Genomic DNA, 25,665 nt, shown 5'->3' on the forward strand with positions numbered 1-25,665 from the left:
CCTCCGCCCTCTCCCTCGCCCACTCTCCCTCTCTCCAAGCTGGTACTCTGCCTGGATGCAGCGCCCGCTGCCTGTGATTGGACCAGAGGCTCAGGGATGCTGCAAAAAGGGAGGAGGCTGAGAGGAAGGCGAAGGAGGGGAAGAAGGAATACATACGGTGGCTGCATCCCAGAGCATCCTCCAGAAGAACCATCGGCATCAACATCGGCATCACCAGGGCAGGGCAAGGAGCAGAAGCCGTGCTTCCTTGGCACAAGGGCGGGCAAGCGCCGTGGAGGGCACCTGGCCCAGGGCAGAGGCCAGCATGACAGGTGTGTGGGTTTGTTTTGCTTTGCACGCCGAAGGAAGCTGGGCATCTAAGGGCATACCTGCAGGCGCATGTAGAAGCGCATGCCAAGGTGTGGGTGAGGATGGAGATGATGCAAAGCTGGAGATGTGCACAGAACCATTTTAGGGCCATTTTGCAAGACATGCCAGAAACAAGCGCTTGGCACAGATGGAAGAGATACCAGAACCAAACCATGGAAAATGGTTAGATGGGCCTCTGTCGGGAGGGCTTTGGCTGTGTCTTCCTGCATCACAGGAGGGTGGACTGGATGGCCTTTGGGGGTTATTTCAAAGGAGATGCCAGAACCATGTCACCATCATCATCATCACCATTATCATCACCATCATCATCATCATCATCATCATCATCATCATCATCATCATCACCATCATCACCATCATCATCATCATCATCATCATCATCATCATCATTTTTAGGCCCTGAGAGAGATGAAAGGGATACCTGAACCAAATCCCTGGGAAATGGTTAGATGGGCCTCTGTTGGGAGGGCTTTGGCTGTGTTTTCCTGCTTGGCAGGAGGGTGGACTAGATGGCCTTTGGGAGTTATTTCAATGGAGATGCCAGAACCATGTCATTATTATTATTATTATTATTATTATTATTATTATTATTAGTTCCTGAGAGAGATGAAAGATACCGGAACCAAACCCTTGGTTAGATGGGCCTCTGTCGGGAAGGTTTTGGCTGTGTCTTCCTGCATGGCAGGAGAGTGGACTGGATGGACTTTGGGAATTATTTCAAAGGAGATGCCAGAATCATGTCATTATTATTATTATTATTATTATTATTATTATTATTAGTCCCTGAGAGAGATGAAAGATACCGGAACCAAACCCTTGGTTAGATGGGCCTCTGTCGGGAGGGCTTTGGCAGTGTCTTCCTGCATGCCTGGAGGGTGGGCCGGATGGCCTTTGGGGGTTATTTCAAAGGAGATTCTAGAACCATGTCATTATTATCATCATCATCATCATCATCAGTCCCTGAGACAGATGAAAGAGATACCAGAACCAAATCCCTGGGAAATGGTTAGATGGGCCTCTGTTGGGAAGGCTTTGGCTGTGTCTCCCTGCATGGCAGGAGGGTGTACTGGATGCCCTTTGGGGGTTATTTCAAAGGAGATGCCAGAACCATGTCATTATTATTATTATTATTATTATTATTATTATTATTATTATTCATCCCTGAGACAGATGAAAGCGATACCAGAACCAAACCCTGGGAAATGGTTAGATGGGCCTCTGTTGGGAGGGCTTTGGCTGTGTCTCCCTGCATGGCAGGAGGGTGGACTGGATGGCCTTTGGGGGTTATTTCAAAGGAGATGCCAGAACTATGTCATCATCATCATCATCATCATCATCATCATCATCATCATTATTATTATTCGTCCCTGAGACAGATGAAAGAGATATCAGAACCAAATCCCTGGGAAATGGTTAGATGGGCCTCTGTTGGGAGGGCTTTGGCTGTGTCTCCCTGCATGGCAGGAGGGTGGACTGGATGGCCTTTGGGGGTTATTTCAAAGGAGATGCCAGAACTATGTCATCATCATCATCATCATCATCATCATCATCATCATCATTATTATTATTCGTCCCTGAGACAGATGAAAGAGATATCAGAACCAAATCCCTGGGAAATGGTTAGATGGGCCTCTGTTGGGAGGGCTTTGGCTGTGTCTCCCTGCGTGGCAGGAGGGTGGACTAGATGGCATTTGGGGTTATTTGAAAGGAGATGCCATAACTATGTCATCATCATCATCGTCATCACCATCATCAGTCCCTGAGACAGATTGATGAGATATCAGAACCAAATCCCTGGGAAATGGTTAGATGGGCCTCTGTTGGGAGGGCTTTGGCTGTGTCTTCCTACATGGTAGGAGGCTGGACTGGATGGTCTTTGGAGACTCTTCTATGATTCGATGGGGAGAAGATGGCAATGTTTACAACCGTTTCAGGGCTCTTTCAAAGGAAATGCCAGAACCATGCCATTGTTGTTGTTGTTAACCCTTGGCACAGATGAAAGAAATATCAAAACCAAAACCTTGGTGTGGGTTGGATGAGCCTCTGTTGGGAGACTTTTGACTGTGTCTTCCTGCACTGGTTTGGAATGGTTCACCGTTAAGTCCTCTTCTAACACTATGATTCAATGGGGAGAAGCTGGCATTGTTTACAAACATTTCAGGACTGTTTCAAAGGAGCTTCCAGAACCATGCCATTATTGTTGTTGTTGGATGGACCTCTGTCAGGAGGGCTTTGAATGTGGCAATATCTGCAACCGTTTCAGGGATATTTCAAAGGATATGCCAGAACCATGCCATTGTTGTTGTTGTTGTTGTTGTTGTTACCCCTGGGCACAGATGGAAGAGATATCAGAACCAAAACCTTTGTGAGGGTGGGATGGGCCTCTGTTGGGAGGGCTTTGACTATGTCTTCCTGCATTAGTATGGAATTGATTGCCTTTGGGGTTCCTTTCCAACTCTAGGACTCAATGGGGAGAAGCTGGCAACACTTAGATTCATTTTGGGACCATTTTCAAAAGAACCAAAACCTTAGTGAGGGTTGGTTGGGTCTCTGTTCAGAGAGCTCTGATTGTGTCTTCCTGCATTGATTGGTTTGGAATGGATCACCTTTGGAGTCTCTCCCAACTCTAGGATTCTATGGGGAGAAGCTGGCAACACTTAGATTCATTTTGGGACCATTTTCAAAAGAACCAAAACCTTAGTGAGGGTTGGTTGGGTCTCTGTTCAGAAGGCTCTGATTGTGTCTTCCTGCATTGATTTGGAATGGATCACCTTTGGAGTCTCTTCCAACTCTAGGATTCTATGGGGAGAAGCTGGCAACATTTGGATTCATTTTGGGACCATTTTCAAAGGAACCAAAACCTTTGTGAGAGTTGGTTGGGTCTCTGTTCAGAGGGCTCTGATTGTGTCTTCCTGCATTGGTTTGGAATGGATCACCTTTGGAGTCTCTCCCAACTAGGATTCTATGGGGAGAAGCTGGCAATGCTCAGAGTCATTTTGGGAGATGAAAATGCCAGAACTAACCCCTTTGGCAAGAGTTGGATGGCCATCTGTCGGGAGTGCTTTGATTGTGTGTCCCTGCAGAGCAGGAGGTTTTGAATGGATGGCCTTTGGGGTCTCTTCCAACTAGGGTTATCATGGCAAAAGAGACGCCAGAAGCAAAACCTTGGCAAAGGTTGGATGGACATCTTTCGGGAGGGCTTTGATGGTGTGTACCTGCATGGCAAGAGGTTGGACTGGATGGCCCTTGGGGGCCTCTTCCAACTCTGTGAGCTTATGATTCGAAGGGTGAAAACCGACGCCAGAACCAAACTCCTGGCAAGGGAGGAAAAGATGTCTGCCTTTCTATCCCTGATTAGAATGTGTTTTCAAGTCAGCTTCCAATGACTCCCTGCCTTTCCGATGGTTTCCTTTGGCAAGCGATATATTTAGGAGGTGTTTTTGCCAGTTCCTTCCTCTGAAATAGAGCTGGCAGCACATTGAATTCCTCGGCGGCCCTTCTGGGCTTGGGGAGGGGTCTTCTTTTTGGACCGGCCCATGCCTAGCAGATGCAACAATGCAACTAATACCCTGTTCTGCATGCAAATAAACGATTTTCCATCCTTTCTCCCCCAGATGACAACTTGTCTGGCGTCAGCGGGATGGAGGTGGACGACCGCATCTCCTACCTGGAGCAGCGCCTGCAACTGCAAGAGGATGAGATCCAGGTCTTGAAGGCCGCCTTGGCCGACGTCCTCCGCCGCCTCAGCACCTGCGAGGAGAACGGGCTCAGCTTGCAAAAGAAGGGACCCAACAAAGGTACCCGGATTTGAGGATGTTTTAAGGGTGCCAAGTATAGTCCCGTGTCGGTAGCTTTCATAGGTCCCATCGCCAAGCGAGAGACCATTTCCATAGACTCATAGAGTTGGAAGAGACCCACAAAGGCCATCTAGTCCAACTTCTTTCTGCAAGGCAGGAGGCATTGAAATGGCAGGGAGAAGGTTTGAGGAAAAGAGACGAAAGAGAGTTCCTGAGGTCTGTAAAAGCACGGTTTATTCTCGGTTGGTGGAATCATAGAATCAAAGAGTTGGAAGAGACCTCATGGGCCATCCAGTCCAACCCCCTGCCAAGAAGCAGGAATATTGCATTCAAATCACCCCTGACAAATGGCCATCCAGCCTCTGCTTAAAAGCTTCCAAAGAAGGAGCCTCCACCACACTCCGGGGCAGAGAGTTCAACTGCTGAACGGCTCTCACAGTCAGGAAGTTCTTCCTCATGTTCAGATGGAATCTCCTCTCTTGTAGTTTGAAGCCATTGTTCCGCGTACTAGTCTCCAAGGAAGCAGAAAACAAGCTTGCTCCCTCCTCCCTGTGGCTTCCTCTCACATATTTATACATGGCTATCATATCTCCTCTCACCCTTCTCTTCTTCAGGCAAAACATGCCCAGTTCCTTAAGCCGCTCCTCATAGGGCTTGTTCTCCAGACCCTTGATCATTTTAGTCGCCCTCCTCTGGACACATTCCAGCTTGTCAATCTCTCTTGAATTGTGGTGCCCAGAATTGGACACAATATTCCAGGTGTGGTCTAACCAAAGCAGAATAGAGGGGTAGCATTACTTCCTTAGATCTAGACACTAGGCTCCTATTGATGAAGGCCAAAATCCCATTGGCTTTTTTTGCCGCCACATCACATTGTTGGCTCATGTTTAACTTGTTGTCCACGAGGACTCCAAGATCCTTTTCACATGTACTGCTCTCGAGCCAGGCGTCACCCATTCTGTATCTTTAAAACGAAGAGGGGCCGACCAAGGGCAAGATGGATGGATGGCATCCTTGAAGTGACTGGACTGACCTTGAAGGAGCTGGGGGTGGTGACGACCGACAGGGAGCTCTGGCGTGGGCTGGTCCATGAGGTCACGAAGAGTTGGAAACGACTGAACGAATGAACAACAAAATTCTCGGTTGGCGCAACCGGATATGGACCCTGCTAGTAGTCCAGAAAACAGGGTGCTGATCAAAAGAATTGCCTTGGTTTATATACCCTTTAAAATAATATGCATGCATCATACAAGCATCACAATGAGATTTACAAAATTCCACTTTTACATTGACTTCAATAGCATATTTTAACTTCAACACCTCCAATCTCCCATTAAGCATCTTTATCTAAAGAGCAGCACATTAGTGGACCATAGTGCCAGAGTGTCTGCTAGGCTACTGATAGCAAGAGCTTCTATCCATCTTGAGATGAGTCCTTTTCTGAAGAAGCCTCTTGATAGCCAGGTTCATTAATCTTATGATAAGCCCTGCTTGGTACCAAATGGAGGAGTTTCCTGATATCTGCCAGGTACATTCCTTTCCTTGACCCTGGCCTCTTTCTGGCCTCTTTGTGGCATCTTAATTTGCCGCTTTTAAGAAGAGAATATTTTCCCAAGTGAAGTGAAGTTCATGCATACATACATCATATATATTTTATTTTCTAATTCCTATTTCTAATATGGATACATCCAATATATATTTTCCAATATGTGTATCATGTATTTTCATCGTGCCTTCATCAGCATCACCAAAGTCCTCTCAACAGATGGCCATCCAGCTTCTGCTTTGAAACCTCCAGAAAAGGAGACGCCATCAGACTCCACTATGTTCTTATAGTTGGAAAGGACCTCCAAAGGCCATCTAGTCCAACCCCTTTCTGCCAGGCAGGAAGACACTATCAAAGCCCTCTCGACAGATGGCCATCCAGCCTCTGCTTTGAAACCTCCAGAAAAGGAGATGGCATCAGACTCTAAGGCAGGCATGGGCAAACTTCGGTAGGCTGTTAGGAATTGTGGGAGTTGAAGTCCAAAACACCTGGAGGGCTGAAGTTTGCCCATGCTTACTCAGGCATTCTATATTGCATTCAAGTTGGAAAGGGCCTCCAGAGGCCATCTAGTTCAACCACTTTCTATCAAGCAGTAAGACACTATCAAAGCTCTCTCGACAGATGGCCATCCAGCCTCTGCTTGGAAGCCTCCAGGGAAGGAGGCTCCATCAGACTCCAAGGCATTCCATATTTCATTCAAGTTGGATAGGACCTCCAAAAACCATCTAGTCCAACCCCTTTCTAACAGGCAGGAAGACACCATTGAAGCTTTCCAAAGGCCATCTAGTCCAACCCCTTTATGCCAGACAGTAAGAGACCATCAAAGCCCTCCTGACAGATGGCCATTCCAGGTTCTGCTTCGAAACCTCCAAGAAAGGAGACTCCATCAGACTCCACTATGTTCTTAAAGTTGGAAAGGACCTCCACAGGCCACCTAGTCCAACCCCTTTCTGCCAGGTAGGAAGACTCTATTAAAGCCCTCTCGACAGATGGCCATCCAACCTCTGCTTGGAAGCCTCCAGGGAAGGAGGCTCCATCAGACTCTAAGGCATTCCATACTCTATTCAAGTTGGAAAGGACCTCCAAAAACCATCTAGCCCAACCCGTTTCTAGCAGGCAGGAAGTCACAGTCAAAGCCTTCCAAAGGCCATCTAGTCCAACCTTTTTCTGCCATACATAAGAGACCATCAAAGCCCTCCTGACAGATGGCCATCCAGGTTCTGCTTCCAAGGAGGAAGATTCCATCAGACTCCATGAGTTAGAAAGGACCTCCAAAGGCCTTCTAGTCCAACCCCTTTCTGCTAGGCAGTAAGACACTATTAAAGCGTTCCCGGCAGATGGCTATCCAGCCTCCAGGCCATCCGAGTACTGCTTTGAAACCTCCAGAGAAAGAGACTCCATGGCATTCTATATTCCATTCAAGTTGGAAGGGATCTCCAAAGGGCATCTAGTCCAACCCCTTTCTGCCAGGCAGGAAGATGCCATTGGATCCCTCCTGAACGATGGCCATCCAGCTTCTGCTTCAAAACCTCCAGAGGAGGAGACTCCATCAGACTCTCAGGCATTCCTTATTCCATTAAGGTCGGAAAGGACCTCCAAAAACCATCTAGTCCAACCCCTTTTTTTAATCACGCAGGAAGACGCCATCCAAACCTTCCTGGCAGATGGCCATCCAGCCTTTGCTTCAAAACCTCCAGAGAAAGAGACTCCATCAAACTCTAAGCCATTCTATATTGCATTCAAGTTGGAAAGGACCTCCAAAGGCCATCTAGTCCAACTCCTTTCAGCCAGGCAGTAAATATCTACCCAGTTTGTAGATACTTTTCTTGCATGCAACAAAAGTTTTGGAACAGTCTTCCAGGGCAGTCCCAGGTCAGATTTGTAAAAGTAGTCTAGCCATGTATTATCAATGGTTGGATTACTATAGCTGAATGCCTTGTTGTTGTATTATTATTATTTCTCTTGCAGTTTACCAGCTCCTGAGAGGCCTGCCATCCCGGCCAAGCCTGAGCAATGGGATCATTCCACAAAGGAGGGGCTACTCAACGTCTCCATCCTCTCCCAAGAGAGAATTGCTGTCTGGAAAAAGGTGATGTGTGTTTTCGCAAAAAGTAACTTCCCCAAGGGCTTTTCCCCATTACGTCGTTATAGCGTAACAATTGCATTTTAAACTCCCATGGCTGAACTTTATGGGACCCTGGGACTTGTGGTTTGGGGGGGGGGGACGACGACTCTAATGCCTCCCCAAACTACACATCCCAGAACTCCAGAGCTGGTTAAACTGGGATCACAGCACTTGCTTTGTGTGGTTCGAATGGACCCCAGATATCATCCACTTTCCTTGCGTATGTTTTATGAAAACACCATCAGAACTGCCTTTTAATTTGACTTGACGATCGACAGGTCAGCAGAAAGCGGTTCATTTGGCCGCTGCAGTTGAATGATGCACAATGGATCAAACCATGGGGAAAAGCTGAGAGAGTGTGACTCACTCCAAGTCTGACCAGTGGGTTTTCTTGGCTGAGGAGGAATCAGAGTCATAGCTCAATGTTCAAACCGTGCTGTCTCTCCAAAAAAAATTATAGAATCGCCCACTAACAATAGCAAGATTTGGGTTGCTATGAGTTTTTAGAGATGGGTGGCCATGTTTCAGCAGCATTCTTTCCTGACATTTCACCTGCATCTGTGGCTAATGGCATCTTCAGAGGTTCCGTTAGAAGTGAAGCAAGTAGAGTGTATATATATGTATATGTATGTATGTGTGCGTGTGTGTGCTTGAATAGCATTGAGTAGCCATGAAGCTGCAAAGTCAATCAATGAGGGTATCTGCATAGGGGTAGCAAGCGATGTGTGTGTGTATCTGAATTAATGTTCAGGGTAGGAGAAAAAATCCTTGCCTGTCTGTCTAAAGCAAGTTTGAATGTTGTAATTAGCAAGCTTGATTAGTATTGAGTAGCGATGAAGCTGCAAAGTCAATCAACGAGGGTATCTGCAGAGGGGTAGCAAGTGGAGTGTGTGTGTGTATATTTGTGTGTGTATATATTTATCTGGAATAATGTCCAGGGTGGGATTAAAAACCCTTGCCTACTGTCTAAAGCAAGTGTGAATGTTGCAATTAGCAAGCTTGAATAGCATTGAGTAGCCACGAAGCTGCAAAGTCAATCAATGAAGGTATCTGCATAAGGGTAGCAAGTGGGGTATGTCTGCGTGTGTGTGTATGGAATAATGTCCAGGATGGGAGAAAAAACCCTTGCCTGTCTGTCTAAAGCAAGTTTGAATGTTGCAATTAGCAAGCTTGAATAGCATTGAGTCGCCATGAAGCTGTAAAGTCAATCAGTGAGGGTATCTACATAGGGGTAACAAGCGATGTGTGCATGTCTGCAATAATGTTCAGGGTAGGAGAAAAAACCCTTGTCTGTCTGTCTAAAGCAAGTTTGAATGTTGCAATTAGCAAGCTTGAATAGCATTGAGTAGCCACGAAGCTGCAAAGTCAATCAGTGAGGGTATCTGTATAGGGGTAGCAAGTGGAGTGTGTGTGTGTATGTATGTGTGTGTGGAATATATATATATATATATATATATATATATATATATATCCGCATACATATATATTTATTCCATATATATATATGTGTGTGTGTGTGTGTGTATAATATTCCATATATATATATATATATATATATATATATATATATATATATATGTGGAACAATGTCCAGGGTGGCAGAAAAAACCCTTGTCTGTCTGTCTAGTGTGAATGTTGCAATTAGCAAGTTTGAATAGCATTGAGTAGCCATGAAGCTGCAAAGTCAATCAGTGAGGGTATCGGCATAGAGGTAGCCTTGCTGTTGTTGCTCGAGGACATCCTCTGTTTGTGATGTATTAACTGGCACTTGATGGTTTGCTGTCTGGAGTTCTCCTGTTTCTGAGCGGTATTCTTTATTTACTATCGTTATTATGGTGTTTTTAAATACTGGGAACCAGAATTTGTTTATTTTCATGCTTTCCAGTATTAAATAAATAAAGACCACCACTGAGAAACAGGGTGCAGGTGAAACGTCAGGAGAGAATGCTGCTGGAACATGGCCATACAGCCCGAAAAACTCACAGTAACTCACACGACAACACAATAGCAAGATATGTTCAAAGAGGGTTCTGTGGGTTGCTGTGAGTTTTCCGGGCGGTTCAAGATCTGTTCCAAGTGGGATCTGTTTGCCACAGGCAGTTCCCAACTTACATACGACTCCTAGTTAAGACAACAGGAAGTAAACTCCTGAAAGAGTTATTATAATGAGGAAAAAGGGTCTCCACTGAGGCTTTTTTCCCAATCCTTGTTGAGCTCCCACTGTTAGGCTCAGCTTCTACCAACCTAGCGGTTTGAAAACATGCAAATGTGAGTAGATCAATAGGTACCGCTTTGGCGGGAAGGTAACGGCGTTCCATGCAGACATGCTGGCCACATGACTTTGGAGGTGTCTATGGACAAAACCGGTTCTTCAGCTATCGATACCTAAAGGGATATATATATAGTTTTAAGACTGGGTTGGGAAGCTCATTCTTTCATGGGACGGACACTATCCTGCGTGGTTCACTCTGCTCTAAAGCCTTGGCATGACATTTTTTGACCAACAACCACTTTCTCCCCCACTTCCCCACTTTCCATGCTGAGCTCTCTCTTGCTTCTTGTCTGCTATGCAAGCCTGGCTTGGGTTGGAGACCAAAGGTGCCACGAATGAAAAGGCTGTTTGGCACGAAACCTGGGAAAAGGGGGAACTGGGTGAAAGAGGAAGCAGAAACCGAATTCTCCAAGACAAGGGAGATCCAAAAAGCTCTCCAATGCGTCTTGCGATTACGTACAATTATATGTTGCCATCTCCTCTTGCCACGTAATAACAATAACAATAGCCATAGCCACAGCCACAGCCTTAACAATAACAATAACAACAATATTAATAACAACACCAATAGCCACAGCCATAGCCTTAACAATAACAATAACATAGCCATAGCCACAGCCACAGCCACAGCCATAACCTTAACAATAACAATAACTACAGTCATGGCCATAACCATAGCCATAGCCTTAACAATAACAATAACAATAGCCATAACAATAGCCATAACCATAGCTTAACAATAACAATAACAATAGCTATAGCCATAGCCACAGACACAGACACTGCCTTAACAATAACAATAGCCATAGCCATAGCCATAGCTTTAACAACAATAACAATAACAATAGCCACAGCCACAGCCTTAACAATAACAATAGCCATAGCTATAGCCACAGCCATAGCCTTAACAATAACTATAACAACAATAACAATACCCATAGCCACAGCCATAGCCTTAACAATAACAATAACAATAACCACAGTCATAGCCATAACCATAGCCATAGCCTTAACAATAACAATAACAATAGCCACAGCCATAGCATTAACAATAACAATAACCATAGCCATAACAATAACAATAGCCATAACCATAGCCTTAACAATAACAATAACCATAGCCACAGACACAGCCTTAACAATAACAATAGCCATAGCCATAGCCATATCCATAGCCCTAGCTTTAACAATAACAATAACAATAACAATAACCATAACCATAGCCATAGCCATAGCCATAACCATAGCCATAGCCATAGCCATAGCCTTAACAATAACAATAACCATAGCCACAGACACAGACTTAACAATAACAATAGCCATAGCCATAGCCATATCCATAGCCCTAGCTTTAACAATAACAATAGCCATAGCCATAGCCTTAACAATAATAATATCAGTAGCCACAGCCACAGCCATAGCCTGAACAATAACAATAGCCACAGCCATAGCCTTAACAATAACAATAACCACAGTCATAGCCATATCCATAGCCATAGCCTTAACAATAACAATAGCCATAGCCACAGCCATAGCCTTAACAATAACAACAACTAGATGGTCCTTGGGGGCCTCTTCCAAGTAAATGAGCCTATATTCTAAGGGTGAAAAAAACGATGCCAGAACCAAAACCTTGGCAAGGGTTGAATGGCCACCTGTCGGGAGTGCTTTAATTGTGAGGTTTGGAATTGATCGCCCTTTGGGGTCTCTCCCAACTCTAGGATTCCACGGGGAGAAGCTTTGAAGGCGTTTTCTGGACTGGAGCACCTCAGGTCTTGCAAAGCTCTTCCCCCCTTTGAAACCAATGCTTTGCTTTCCATCCGACAACCTCATTCCTGGCTTGCGCACCCGGTTGGTTGCTTCTCCCGGCACATGCTTGCTGACCCATCTCCACTTCTTTTCCCGGCTGGATCCACTTCTTCTTCCTTCCTCCTTCCTCCCTTTCCTGGCTTGTTTCCACAGCAACCCAAATTTTCTGGTTCCACATCTTTGCCTTCTTCTCCCCCCTTCTGCCCCTTCTTGGCCCCTTCTTGGCTCCCTTGCTGAGGCTCTCTCCTTCACAGCGGGCGAAGTAGCTGCCCCTCGCCAGAAGGGCCCCCAGCCCCGATCCAGCGCCCCTCCTGCAAGGACCAGAGGAGCCGGACCACATCCTCCAGCAGCTCCTGCAGCGTCAAGCGCGAAGGGTACGTGCCCCAGCCGGATTCGAACCCGGGTCTCTCTCTCTCTCAGGCTTACCTTCATCCCTCAGCACCACCCTAATACTCTTAGGACACTTCCTCCAAGGCTGAGAGTATGTGACTTGCCCACGGTCTCCGAATTGGTTTCCACAGCTGAGCAGAACTCGAACTCTGGCCTCCCCGAGGCCTAGTGTAGCACTCCGAACCCATCACTGGCTCTTTAACAAGCTGATCTGTGTCGCCTATTAATAGAATAACTTTTGTTGTCATTGTACATCGCACATCGAAATGCCATCCCCAATCACATTATATGATATGTGGAATTACACAAACAAAACACACATCCTTCCACATTCTCATCACTATCGCACAGCCCCTCGTGCCAATGCATTGGTGAATGGATGGATAAAGGATCAGATAGATGGGTTGGTGGATCAATAGATAGATGGTAGAGAAAGAGACAGGTGAATAGATAAAGAAAGAGAGAAACGTATTGGTGAATGAATGGATAGAGAGAGAGAGAGAGGTGAAGGGATAGAGAGAGAAACGTATTGGTGGATAGATAGATAGATAGATAGATAGATAGATAGATAGATAGATAGATAGATAGATAGATGCACAGGTGAAGAGATAGAGGAGAGAGATGGATGATCAATGGGTTGGTGGATCAATAGATAGATGGTAGAGAAAGAGATGAGTGAATAGATAAAGAGGGAAACGTATTGGTGAATGAATGGATAGAGAGAGAGGTGAAGGGATAGAGAGAGAAACGTATTGGTGAATAGATAGATAGATAGATAGATAGATAGATAGATAGATAGATGCACAGGTGAAGAGATAGAGAAGAGAGATGGATGATGTATGGGTTGGTGGATCAATAGATCGATGGTAGAGAAAGAGACAGGTGAATAGGTAGAGAAAGAGAGAAACGTATTGGTGAATGAAAGGATAGAGAGAGAGGTGAAGGGATAGAGAGAGAAACGTATTGGTGAATAGATAGATGGATGGATGGATAGATAGATAGATAGATAGATAGATAGATAGATAGATAGATAGATAGATTGATTGATTGATAGATTGATAGAGACACTGGTGAAGAGATAGAAAAGAGAGATGGATGAATGAACTGGTAGGTAGGTAGGTAGGTAGGTAGGTCGGTAGGTAGATAGATAGAGACACAGGTGAAGGGATAGAAAAGAGAGGTAGATGAATGAAGAGCTAGATAGATAGATAGATAGATAGATAGATAGATAGATGAACAGATAAAGAGAGAAACATTGGTGAATAGATAGATAGACAGATGAAGAGATAGAGTGAGAAACGTATTGGTGAATAGATAGATAGATAGATAGAGACACAGGTGAAGAGATAGAAAAGAGAGATGGATGAATGAAATGGTAGATCGATAGATAGATTGGTAGATCGATAGATAGATAGATAGATAGATAGATAGATAGATGAACAGATGAATAGATAAAGAGAGAAACATTGGTGAATGAGTGGATAGATAGAGAGACAGGTGAAGAGATAGAGAGAGAAATGTATTGGTGAATAGATAGATAGATAGATAGATAGATAGATAGATAGGGAGACAGATACAGGTGAAGAGATAGAAAAGAGAGATGGATGAATAAAATGGAAGATAGATAGATAGATAGATAGATAGATAGATAGATAGATAGATACATTGATGAATGAATGGATAGATAGAGAGAGAGACAGGTGAAGAGATAGAGAGAGAAATGTATTGGTGAATAGATAGATAGATCGATAGATAGATAGATAGATAGATAGGGAGACAGATAGAGACACAAGTGAAGAGATAGAAAAGAGAGGTGGATGAATGAGCTGGTAGATAGATAGATAGACAGACAGATAGACAGATGAATAGATAAAGAGAGGAACGTATTGGTGAATGAATGGATAGATAAATAGAGAGAGAGAGAGAGACAGGTGAAGAGATAAAAGATAGAGAACTATTAGTGGATGGATGGGTGGATCAATACATAGATGATAGAGGCAGACACAGGTGAATAGATAGATTGAGAAAAGAACCGTATTGGTGAATGGATGGATGGAGAAGTGGATCAATAAACAGATGATAGAGAAAGACAGGTAAATGGATTGAGAGATAGAGACAGAGAGAAATGTGTTGGTGAATGGATGGATGGAGAGGTAGATCAATAACTAGGTGATAGAGAAAGACACAGGTGAATAGATGGAGAGATAGAGAAGAGAAATATATTGCTGATCGAAAGACGCATCAATAAGTAGATGAATGGTGAATGGATGAATGAAAAGATGGATCAATACATAGATGATAAAAGCAGACACAGGTGAATAGTGAGATAGAAACATGTATTGGTGAATGGAGGCATTTATCACAAAATTCCCTCGATATGACACCTCTGTGATTGTTTTCCCTTGGCCGAGTGCCTTGTATCTGGCTTCCTCTGAGGCTGAGAGAGCGTGACTTTGCCCAAGGTCTCGTAGTCGGTTTCCACTGTCAAGGTGGAAGTTAAATCCATGTTGCAGAATGCATCTACACTGCAGAATGAATGCAGTTTGCTACTACTTTGACCTGCCATGGCTCAGTGCTATTGAATCCTGGGAGTTGTAGTTTTACAAGGTCTTTAGCCTTCTTTTGGGTGCATCTACGTTGCAAAATTAATGCAATTTGCTACCACTTTGAACTGCCATGGCTCAGTGCTATTGGATCCTGGGAGTTGTAGTTTTACAAGGTCTTTAGCCTTCTTTGGGTGCATCTACACTGCAAAATGAATGCAGTTTGCTACCGCTTTGATGGCCATGGCTCAGTGCTACTGAAATCCTAGGAGTTGTAGTTTTACAAGGTCTTTAGCCTTCTTTGTGGTGCATCTATACTACAGAATGAAAGCAGTTTGCTACTACGTTGATGTAGTGCTATTGAGTCTTGGGAGTTATAGTTTTACAAGGTCTTTAGCCTTCTTTGTGGTGCATCTACACTACAGAATGAAAGCAGTTTGCTACTACTTTGATTTAGTGCTATTGAGTCTTGGGAGTTATAGTTTTACAAGGTCTTTAGCCTTCTTTGGGGTGCATCCACACTGGAAAATTAATGCAGTTTACCACCACTTGAACTGTTGTGAAAAGTTGGGAGTTGGCACTCTTTTGGGCAGAGAAAGCTAAAGAAAACGTCAAACTACAACTCCTGGAGCGATGGCAGTTCCCCTCAATTCTCCAGGATGGACGCTGCGCCTTTGGAGAGATCAAGTTTCAAAGCAGAACTTTCTTTGTCGCAACCGGATATTCTCTACTTTCTTCTTCCCTCCTCCCAAGGGAAACCTCCCCTCGCTCCCTCCCTCCCTCCTTCCTGGCAGCTCTTAAAGGCACAAGGACCATTTCCCGACCACCCCCCAGGACGGGTTCCCCCTTCCGCATTCCGTGGGAAAATTAGCCCGTTTTTTCCCACGCTCGGTATTCCCCGCCTAAACTTTCCAAAAGTTGGGAAACTTTCCTTCCAGTCCCAGTTTGGCGCCGGAAGGGTTAAAGGGGAGGGCAGGAAGGAGTGGGGAAGTTCCCACCCCGTTATACCGGAGCAGGAGGAGGGCCCACGCCCCGCCCCACGCCCCACGCCAGACTCCCGCCTCCCACTTGCCTTCCCTGCGCCTCTTTCGGATCAATACACCCATTCACACGCCCTGAACCATCATCCGCAGCCATGAAGAAGGCGTTGGGGACCACTAGCCCCAGGTAAGGAGGAAAAGTTCCTTTTTTCTGCCTTATTACTTCCCCCTTCTTTCCCTTTCTCAATGCTTGCTGGCTAAGGGTGCCTCTGAGCATACACAGAGTGCCTCTCAGCCTAAGACGCACCCTTTCCTGACCATTAAAGACTAGTATCTTCTGGTTAAGATGGGAAGCAGGGTCTCTTCTTGCCTCCCCTCCATCTCACTTCTCCCTTTCTTGATGGGAAAGAGTGCCTCTGAGCATACACAGAATGCCTCTCAGCCTAAGACATACCCTTTCCTGGCTATTAAAGCTTCTGGTTAAGGTGGGAAGCTGGGTCTCTTCTTGCCTCCCCTCCATCTCACTTCTTCTCTTCTTGTTGGGAAAGAGTGCCTCTTAGCATACACAGAGTGCCTCTCAGTCTAAGACGCACGCTTTCCTGGCCATTAAAGACTAGTAGCTTCTGCTTAAGGTGGGAAGCTGGGTCCCTTCTTGCCTCCCCTCCATCTCACTTCTTCTTGATGGGAAAGAGTGCCTCTGAGCATACACAGAGTGCCTCTGAGCATGAACAGAGTGCCTCCCAGCCTAAGACACACCAGTTCCTGGCCATTAAAGACTAGTAGCTTCTGGTTAAATTGGGAAGCTGGGTCCCATCTTGCCTCCCCTCCATCTCACTTCTTCTTGATGGGAAAGAGTGCCTCTGAGCATACACAGAGTGCCTCTGAGCATGAACAGAGTGCCTCCCAGCCTAAGACACACCAGTTCCTGGCCATTAAAGACTAATAGCTTCTGGTTAAATTGGGAAGCTGGGTCCCATCTTGCCTCCCCTCCATCTCACTTCTTCTTGATGGGAAAGAGTGCCTCTGAGCATACACAGAGTGCCTCTGAGCATGAACAGAGTGCCTCCCAGCCTAAGACACACCAGTTCCTGGCCATTAAAGACTAGTAGCTTCTGGTTAAATTGGGAAGCTGGGTCCCATCTTGCCTCCCCTCCATCTCACTTCTTCTTGATGGGAAAGAGTGCCTCTGAGCATACACAGAGTGCCTCTGAGCATGAACAGAGTGCCTCCCAGCCTAAGACACACCAGTTCCTGGCCATTAAAGACTAATAGCTTCTGGTTAAATTGGGAAGCTGGGTCCCATCTTGCCTCCCCTCCATCTCACTTCTTCTTGATGGGAAAGAGTGCCTCTGAGCATACACAGAGTGCCTCTGAGCATACACAGAGTGCCTCCCAGCCTAAGACACACCAGTTCCTGGCCATTAAAGACTAGTAGCTTCTGGTTAAATTGGGAAGCTGGGTCCCATCGTGCCTCCCCTCCATCTCACTTCTCCCCTTCTTGATGGGAAAGAGTGCCTCTTAGCATACACAGAGTGCCTCTCAACCTAAGACACAACTTTTCCTGACTATTAAAGACTAGTATCTTCTGGTTACGATGGGAAGCTGGGTCTCTTTTTGCCTCCTCTCCATCTCACTTCTCCCCTTCTTGATGGGAAAGAGTGCCTCTGAGCATACACAGAGTGCCTCTGAGCATCAACAGAGTGCCTCTCAACCTAAGACACACCTTTTCCTGACTATTAAAGATTAGTATCTTCTGGTTAAGATGGGAAGCTGTGTCCCTTCTTGCCTCCCCACCACCTCACTTCTCCCCTTCTTGATGGGAAAGCGTGCCTCTGAGAATACACAAAGTGCCTCTGAGCATACACAGAGTGCCTCTCAGCCTAAGACACACCTTTTCCTGGCCATTAAAGACTAGTAGCTTCTGCTTAAGGTGGGAAGCTGGGTCCCTTCTTGCCTCCCCTCCATCTCACTTCTCCCCATCTTGATGGGAAAGAGTGCCTCTGAGCATGAACAGAGTGCCTTTCACACACACACACACACACACACACACAATGTGCCCTTATTTTCTTATTAAACATATATTAACAAATTTACACATTTTCAATAAATAAATTGGTTCATTTTAATGAGGCCAAAAAGTGCAGTTAATAATACTTATTAATGACAAATAATTAATTAATGATAATAATTAAAGTCATCATTAAATGCTCAAGAACTCGGAAACCTGTAGACCTTTGTCTCGATTAACTAAAATTCATTTACCGAACTCAGAATCTTATTTAGGAATAAAAATGGCTTCGGCTTCAATAATAATAATAATAATAATAATAATAATAATAATAATAATACTTAATAATAATAATAATAATAATAATAATAATAATAATAATAAGGGACCGGCATCCCCAAGTCAACTGAAAAAGTGTCTCCTTTCTATTCTGATTCTCCCTTTCCCATTTCCTCTTTCCTCCTCTTGCTGGGAAAAGAGTGCCTCTGAGCATACACAGAGCGACTCCAAACTCAATGCTCCTAGGACATAATCATATTCTGACAGTTGGGGACCAATCGCTCCAAAGTAAGTTGGAAAATTGGGTCATCTATCTCATCCGTTCCCTCTGTTTGCTGGAGAAGAGTGCCTCTGAGCATATATATCAGGCATGGGCAAACTTTGGCCCTCTGGGTGTTTTGGACTTCAACTCCCACAATTCCGGTAGGCTGTTAGGAATTGTGGGAGTTGAAGTCCAAAACACCCAGAGGGCCAAAGTTTGCCCATGCCTGATATATAGAGTACCTCTTAAGCCCAGTACCCTTCAAGTGCACCCACACTGTGGAATAAAGACAGTTTAATACCACTTTAATGGCAATGCAATCCTGGGAGTTGTAGTTTTACAAGGTCTTGAGCCTTCTGTGCCAAAAAGAAGACCAAACTACAATTCCTCTGGTCCCGGCAATGCTATACAATCCTGGGAGTTGTAGCTTTACAAGGTCTTGAGCCTTCTGTGCCAAAAAGAGGACCAAACTACGACTCCTCGGGTCCCGGCAATGCTATACAATCCTGGGAGTTGTAGCTTTACAAGGTCTTGAGCTTTCCATGCCAAAAAGAGGACCATACTACAACTCCTCGGGTCCCGGCAGTGCTATACAATCCTGGGAGTTGTAATTTTACAAGGTCTTGATCCGTGCCAAAAAGAGGACCAAACTACAACGCCTCGGGTCCCGGCAATGCTATACAACCCTGGGAGTTGTAGTTTTACAAGGTCTTGTGCCTTCTGTGCCGAAAAGAGGACGAAACTACAACACCTCAGGTCCCGGCAATGCTATACAATCCTGGGAGTTGTAGTTTTACAAGGCCTTGACCGTTCTGTGCCAAAAAAGAGGACCAATCCTGGGAGTTGTAGTTTTACAAGGCCTTGACCGTTCTGTGCCAAAAAAGAGGACCAATCCTGGGAGTTGTAGCTTTACAAGGTCTTTTGCCTTCTGTGCCAAAAAAGAGGACTAAACTACAATTCCTCGGGTCCCGGTGATGCTATGCAATCCTGGGAGTTGTAGTTTTACAAGGTCTTGTGCCTTCTGTGCCAAAAAAGAGGACCAAAGTACAATTCCTCGGGTCCCGGTGATGCTATGCAATCCTGGGAGTTGTAGCTTTACAAGGTCTTGAGTCTTCTGTGCCAAAAAGAGGACCAAACTACAACTCCTCAGGTCCCATAGCATTGAGCCAAGTTCAAGTGGTGCCAAACTGCATTCGTTCAACAGTTTAGGAATGCACGTTGAAGCAAAACGGCTCCAACAATGCAACCGAATGCTTCGTAGGATATTCAACCATACCAGTGTTCCTTGGGTTGTTTTGCCCCTATTTTAGCCTCCAAAATATCTTTCTTGGTTTACCCTGCGAGGTGGAGAACTTGCCCTTGAGAGCAGAGCTTTCTAAACTGACCCCAGCCCTTTGTTTACCAGAATCCAGGATGTTTTTAAAAACCTTCTATCCAAATGGATCCAAAGTGGCTCTCGGGAGAGTCAAGGGAATTGTGGAGCCGGGAGGCTAATGGATGTGCAGGTGAATCAGGCCTTGCGATGGAAAATTTTTGAGACTGCAAGCAGGGCGAAATCCTACCAAAGTGTAAAGTATTTGGATGGACTTGGGGAAAAAAAAAACCCAGGGTTTGAAAGACCCAATGTAAACAGTTAGTAAGATGGCTATTGGGCTGAAACTGCTTCATAAATGGAAACTAAACATTACCAAGAACGATTTGGTGACTTTAGTTTGGAGAGGGTGCATCTACACTGTGGAATTAACACAGTTTGGCACCAATGAATAAATACAATAATACCTCTTTCAATGTTTGCATATTGGTATATTTAGTGCTTTTATGTTAAGCTGCTTTGAGTCTCCTTCAGAAGTTATCTTCTTACCTAATTGGATTTACCTATTCCTTTAAAGTGCTTTTTACTTAGATGCTTTTTACTTATCTATATAAATAAAAATGTAATGTTCGTTTGTGGGATTAACATAACTCAAAAACCACTGGACGAATTGGCACCAAATTTGGACACAAGACACGTATCAGGCTAACAAGTGACCATCACTCATAAAAAGACTGAAAAACACAGCAGAAGAGACTTAAAAGGCCAAAAAAAGAAAATACATTACAATGTTTACGCTTATCTTCTTACCTAATTGGATTTACCTATTCCTTTAAAGTGCTTTTTGCTTAGATGCTTTTTACTTATCTATATAAATAAAAAAGTAATGTTCGTTTGTGGGATTAACATAACTCAAAAACCACTGGACAAATTGGCATCAAATTTGGACACAAGACACCTCTCAGGCCAACGAGTGACCATCACTCTTAAAAATACTGAAAAACACAGCAGAAGAGACTTTAAAAAGCCAAAAAACAAAAATTACATCACAACGCATGCGCAAAACCACATACGGTACATAAATGCACACATATACACAAATATATACACACACATATACACTTATATACATACACAAAACACATACATAGACTGAGCCGGAGCAATGCGTGGCAGGGGACAGCTAGTATAACAACAACAACAACAACAACAACAACTTGAACTTGCCATAGCTCAATGCTGTGGAATCCTGAGATCTGCAGATTTGTGGGCAAAGGGTGCAAACTACATCTCCCATTCATTGTTCCATAGCAAGCTCAAGTGGGACCCTTTGTCTCCTCTGACAAAGGGCGCAAACTACATCTCCCGTTCATTGTTCCATAGCAAGCTCAAGTGGGACCCTTTTGTCTCCTCTGACAAAGGGCGCAAACTACGTCTCCCGTTCATTGTTCCATAGCAAGCTCAAGTGGGACCCTTTTGTCTCCTCTGACAAAGGGCGCAAACTACATCTCCCGTTCATTGTTCCATAGCAAGCTCAAGTGGGACCCTTTGTCTCCTCTGACAAAGGGCGCAAACTACATCTCCCGTTCATTGTTCCATAGCAAGCTCAAGTGGGACCCTTTGTCTCCTCTGACAAAGGGTGCAAACTACATCTCCCGTCCATTGTTCCATAGCAAGTGGGACCAAACTGCATTAATTCTGCAGTGGGGATGTAATGAATACTTTTTAAACAAAGGTTCCCCCTTTGTTTCTCCCTTTCGCTCTCCATTCGTGCCTCTTCGAATTCTGCAGCACTGCTGGTCACAGCTGACCTCCAGTTAGAGCGCTCAAGGGTCAGGGTTCTCAGTGTCTATGCCACAGTTTTTGAGGTTGGCATTAAGCCCATCTTTCAATCTCTTTTCCTGTCCACCAACATTACATTTCCAGTTCTTGAGTTCGGAGTAGAGCAACTGCATTGGGAGACGGTGTTTGGACATTCGGACAACGTGGTTGGTCTAGCGGAGTTGATGGCGGAAGAGCATCGCTTCAATGCTAGTGGTCTTTGCTTCTTCTTCCACCACACTGACATTTGTCCGCCTGTCTTCCCAACAGATTTGCAGGATTTTTCAGAGGCAGCGCTGATGGAATGGTTCCAGGAGTTGCGTATGACATCTGTAGACAGTCCACGTTTGGACTGTCTAAATGTGGACACCTGTTAGGCCAGACCCTGCTTCCCTTGCAGTTCCAAAACTTCCATAACACCAAAATACCTTTAAAATGCCAAAATGTCAAGGATCAGACCCCTGTTTTCCATACAGCAGAATTTGAACTCCCTGCAAACGTATCGTGACTCCAAAATGCCCTCCTTCCTCTTCCCTTGAGAAAAGGAGCAAGAATCCTGCTTTCCTGTAGCATAGAATCATAGAATCAAAGAGTTGGAAGAGACCTCCAGGGCCATCCAGTCCAACCCCATTCTGCCAAGAAGCAGGAAAATTGCATTCAAAGCATCCCTGACAGATGGCCATCCAGCCTCTGTTTCAAAGCTTCCACAGAAGGAGCCTCCACCACACTCTGGGGCAGAGAGTTCCACTGCTGAACGGCTCTCACAGTCAGGAAGTTCTTCCTCATGTTCAGATAGAATCTCCTTTCTTGTAGTTTGAAGCCATTGTTCCGTGTCCTAGTTTCCAGGGCAGCAGAAAACAAGCTTGCTCCCTCCTCCCCATGACTTCCTCTCATGTATTTATACATGGCCATCATGTCTCCTCTCAGCCTTCTTTTCTGCAGGCTAAACATGCTCAGTTCTTTAAGCCGCTCCTCATAGGGCTTGTTCTCCAGACCATGATCATTTGAGTCACCCTCCTCTGGACACATTCCAGCTTGTCAATATCTCTCTTGAATTGTGGTGCCCAGAATTGGACACAATATTCCAGGTAAAGTGGTCTAATCAAGGCAGAAAAGAGCATGGGGAGCAGGACTTCCCCGAATCTAGACACTATAGAGGCCAAAATCCCATTTTTTTGCCACCGCATCACATAGTTGCCTCATGTTTAACTTGTTGCCCACAAGGACTCCAAGATCTTTTTCACACATACTGCTCTCGAGCCACACGTCGAGAGATCTGACTCTCTCCATAGTAGACTATCTCTCTCTTTCCCAATGGAGCAGAGCATAGCGGGTGTGCCAGACTCCTCTGGTCTGCCACAATTTGAGAATTATTAGATTGATTCTTTTATAGGAAAATTCTGTAGTAAAGAATTGTCATATTGCAATGATCTTGAGTCTTCACCTCTTGACATAGATGTTGATCTTCAGGTAACGAACCATTGTGTTCTGGGTTTGACTTGAAAGAGCATCGTAAACAGAGACATCATTTCCTTTAGAGTTAATCCAGTTTCTAGTAAGCAAATGTGGACAGATGTAAACAGATGTCAGTATTGTGCTGTTATAGCTTTTTTGGGGCTATATGGCCATGTTCTAGAGGCATTCTCTCCTGACGTTTCGCCTGCATCTATGGCAAGCATCCTCAGAGGTAGTGAGGTCGTCAGACCTCACTACCTCTGAGGATGCTTGCCATAGATGCAGGTGAAACGTCAGGAGAGAATGCCTCTAGCACATGGCCATATAGCCCCAAAAAACCTACAACAACCCAGTGATTCCGGCCACGAAAGCCTTCAACAATACAGATGTCAGTATTTTTATCATTACAATTTACTATGGCAGGTCAACCATTTCAGTTCTCATTAGCAGCTTTTAATTACATTCCAGCAAGCAGGCCTTGATCTTTTAGAATGATGTCTCCAAAATTATTAGCTCTCATTCATTCATCTTTTATTCAGTTCCATTCACACCCACACATCTCAAATCCACATTTATCAACTGCACATTTTTTTCGTGTCAGGAGCAACTTGAGAAACTGCAAGTCACTTCTGGTGTGGGAAAATTGGCAGTCTGCAAGGACAGATCTTTTGATGTTTTATCATTCTTGTAGGAGCCCCCGATGGCGAGTGGGTTAAACCCCATGTGTCGGCAGGACTTGTTAGGAATTGTGGGAGTTGAAGTCCAAAACACCTAGAGGGCCAAAGTTTGCCCAGGCCTGCTATAGAATGATATATATACATGAGGGTTGAATGAAAAGTAATGCCTCCACCTTCGTAACTCCTCAACAGATGGCAGTACTGGTATGCGACAGGTACTGGCTTGTTCAGTAGACTCTCCTCTACAGTTCCATTTTGACAGGAAGCCTTAGCATTGAATTGTGTTGTTAAAGTGTGAAGTATGGAACCTTGCGCAGATGGTTAGTCAATGCAACTTAAGCAACGTATGCGGCAAGTACTGGCTTGTTCAGTAGACTCTCCTCTACAGTTCCATTTTGGCGGGAAGCCTTAGCATTGAATGGTTGTGTTGTTAAAGTGTGAAGTATGGAACCCTGCGCAGACGGTCAGTCAATGCGACTTAAGCAACGTATGTGGCAGGTACTGGCTTGTTCAGTAGACTCTCCTCTACAGTTCCATTTTGACAGGAAGCCTTAGCTTTGAACGGTTGTGTTGTTAAAGTGCAAAGTATGGAACCCTGCACAGACTTAAGCAACGTATGTGGCAGGTACTGGCTTGTTCAGTAGACTCTCCTCTACAGTTCCATTTTGGCAGGGAGCCTTAGCATTGTATTGTTGTGTTGTTAAAGTGCAAAGTATGGAACCCTGCACAGACGGTCCGTCAGTGCAACTTAAGTAACGTATGCAGCAGGTACTGGCTTGTTCAGTAGCCTCTCCCCCGGTTCAAGGAAAGGTTGCAGGTTCGAATCCGGGGAGAGCGCGGATGAGCTCCCTCTAACAGCTCCAGCTCCTCATGCGGGGACATGAGAGAAGCCTCCGACAAGGATGGTAACACATCAAAACATCCGGGTGTCCCTTGGGCAACATTCTTGCAGACAGCCAATTTTCTCACACCAGAAGCGACTTGCAGTTTTCCCAAGTTGCTCTTGACATGACAAAAAAAGGCATCCTTGTGGGCTCCTTTTGCACATCATTTCTTGTGACATGGATGCACTCAAAGATAGGTGAAGGTGCTTTAGGTGTGCATATCAGTGCGCAAAAGGAGGCCTGGGCTGATGCAAGATCCCAAAAGGGAAGAAAGCGAAATAAGCTTTGCACAAAGAGGGAGGGATAGAAAGAAAGACTTGGCCGTTGGGACTTTGATGATGGATATGGTTGTTTATGATGAAGAGAAAGAGAGAGAGAGAGAGAGATAAAAAGCCACAGCAGATGGGCAAGGGAGGACCCGGAACAGTTAACTCCCTCGGTGCCAACGTTATCCGTACAAGCCGAAAGGAGTGATGGATGATGAATGATTAAAGGAAGGAGAGAAAAAAAGCCCACAAGTTGAGTTTTAATTAATATCAGCCATTGCTTGCTTGCGTCTCCTGGGAATCTTCCCCAGAGTCCAATTAAATAACTTTTCCAAAGTTAAATGGAGCATTGCCTGCCTTCAAGGCCTAGGTTGGTTGTGAACTGCTACCGTCTTGCAGGCTAAGGAGGCATCTAAAATTCATGCCAATTGAACCACCATGTCTTGATGTTAAGGAATTCCGGGAGTTGTAGTATTACAAGGCCTTTCCCCTTCTCTGACAACAAGGGTTGGTGTCTCACCAAACTTCAACTCCCGGGATTCGATTGCATTGGGTCATGGAGTCAAACCGCATTATTCTTGTTGCTGTTGCCCTACTTTATCTTTCCCAAAGGAGAGCTACGAGGGTTGAATGAAAAGTAAGGCCTCCACCTTCGTAACTCCTCAACAGATGGCAGTACTGGTATGCGGCAGATACTGGCTTGTTCAGTAGACTCTCCTCTACAGTTCCATTTTGGCAGGATGCCTTACCATTGAATTGTTGAGTTGTTAAAGTGCGAAGTATGGAACCTTGTACAGACAGTCGGTCAATGCGATTTAAGCAACGTATGAGGCAGGTACTGGCTTGTTCAGTAGACTCTCCTCTACAGTT

General features: G+C 44.9%; 1 protein-coding gene across 5 annotated transcripts in view; it reads left to right on the top strand.

Moving 5' to 3' along the window:
* LOC137094733 (echinoderm microtubule-associated protein-like 2) overlaps positions 1–25,665 on the top strand; it is a 64,841-nt gene that overhangs the window by 6,282 nt on the left and 32,894 nt on the right. Inside the window, exons 1-5 of one of the 5 annotated variants that reach the window (XM_067461092.1) lie at positions 137–311; positions 3,984–4,166; positions 7,681–7,801; positions 11,831–11,881; positions 12,173–12,292. In XM_067461092.1, the coding sequence (XP_067317193.1) occupies positions 305–311; positions 3,984–4,166; positions 7,681–7,801; positions 11,831–11,881; positions 12,173–12,292 (482 nt within the window). In that variant the 5' untranslated portion in view covers positions 137–304. Of the gene's footprint in view, positions 1–136; positions 312–3,983; positions 4,167–7,680; positions 7,802–11,830; positions 11,882–12,172; positions 12,293–15,876; positions 16,019–25,665 lie in introns of those variants that run through there. The other 4 variants (XM_067461090.1, XM_067461091.1, XM_067461093.1 and 1 more) reach the window with 4 other exon arrangements.

This window comes from Anolis sagrei, chromosome X, assembly GCF_037176765.1.
Source record: "Anolis sagrei isolate rAnoSag1 chromosome X, rAnoSag1.mat, whole genome shotgun sequence".
NCBI lineage: Eukaryota > Metazoa > Chordata > Lepidosauria > Squamata > Dactyloidae > Anolis > Anolis sagrei.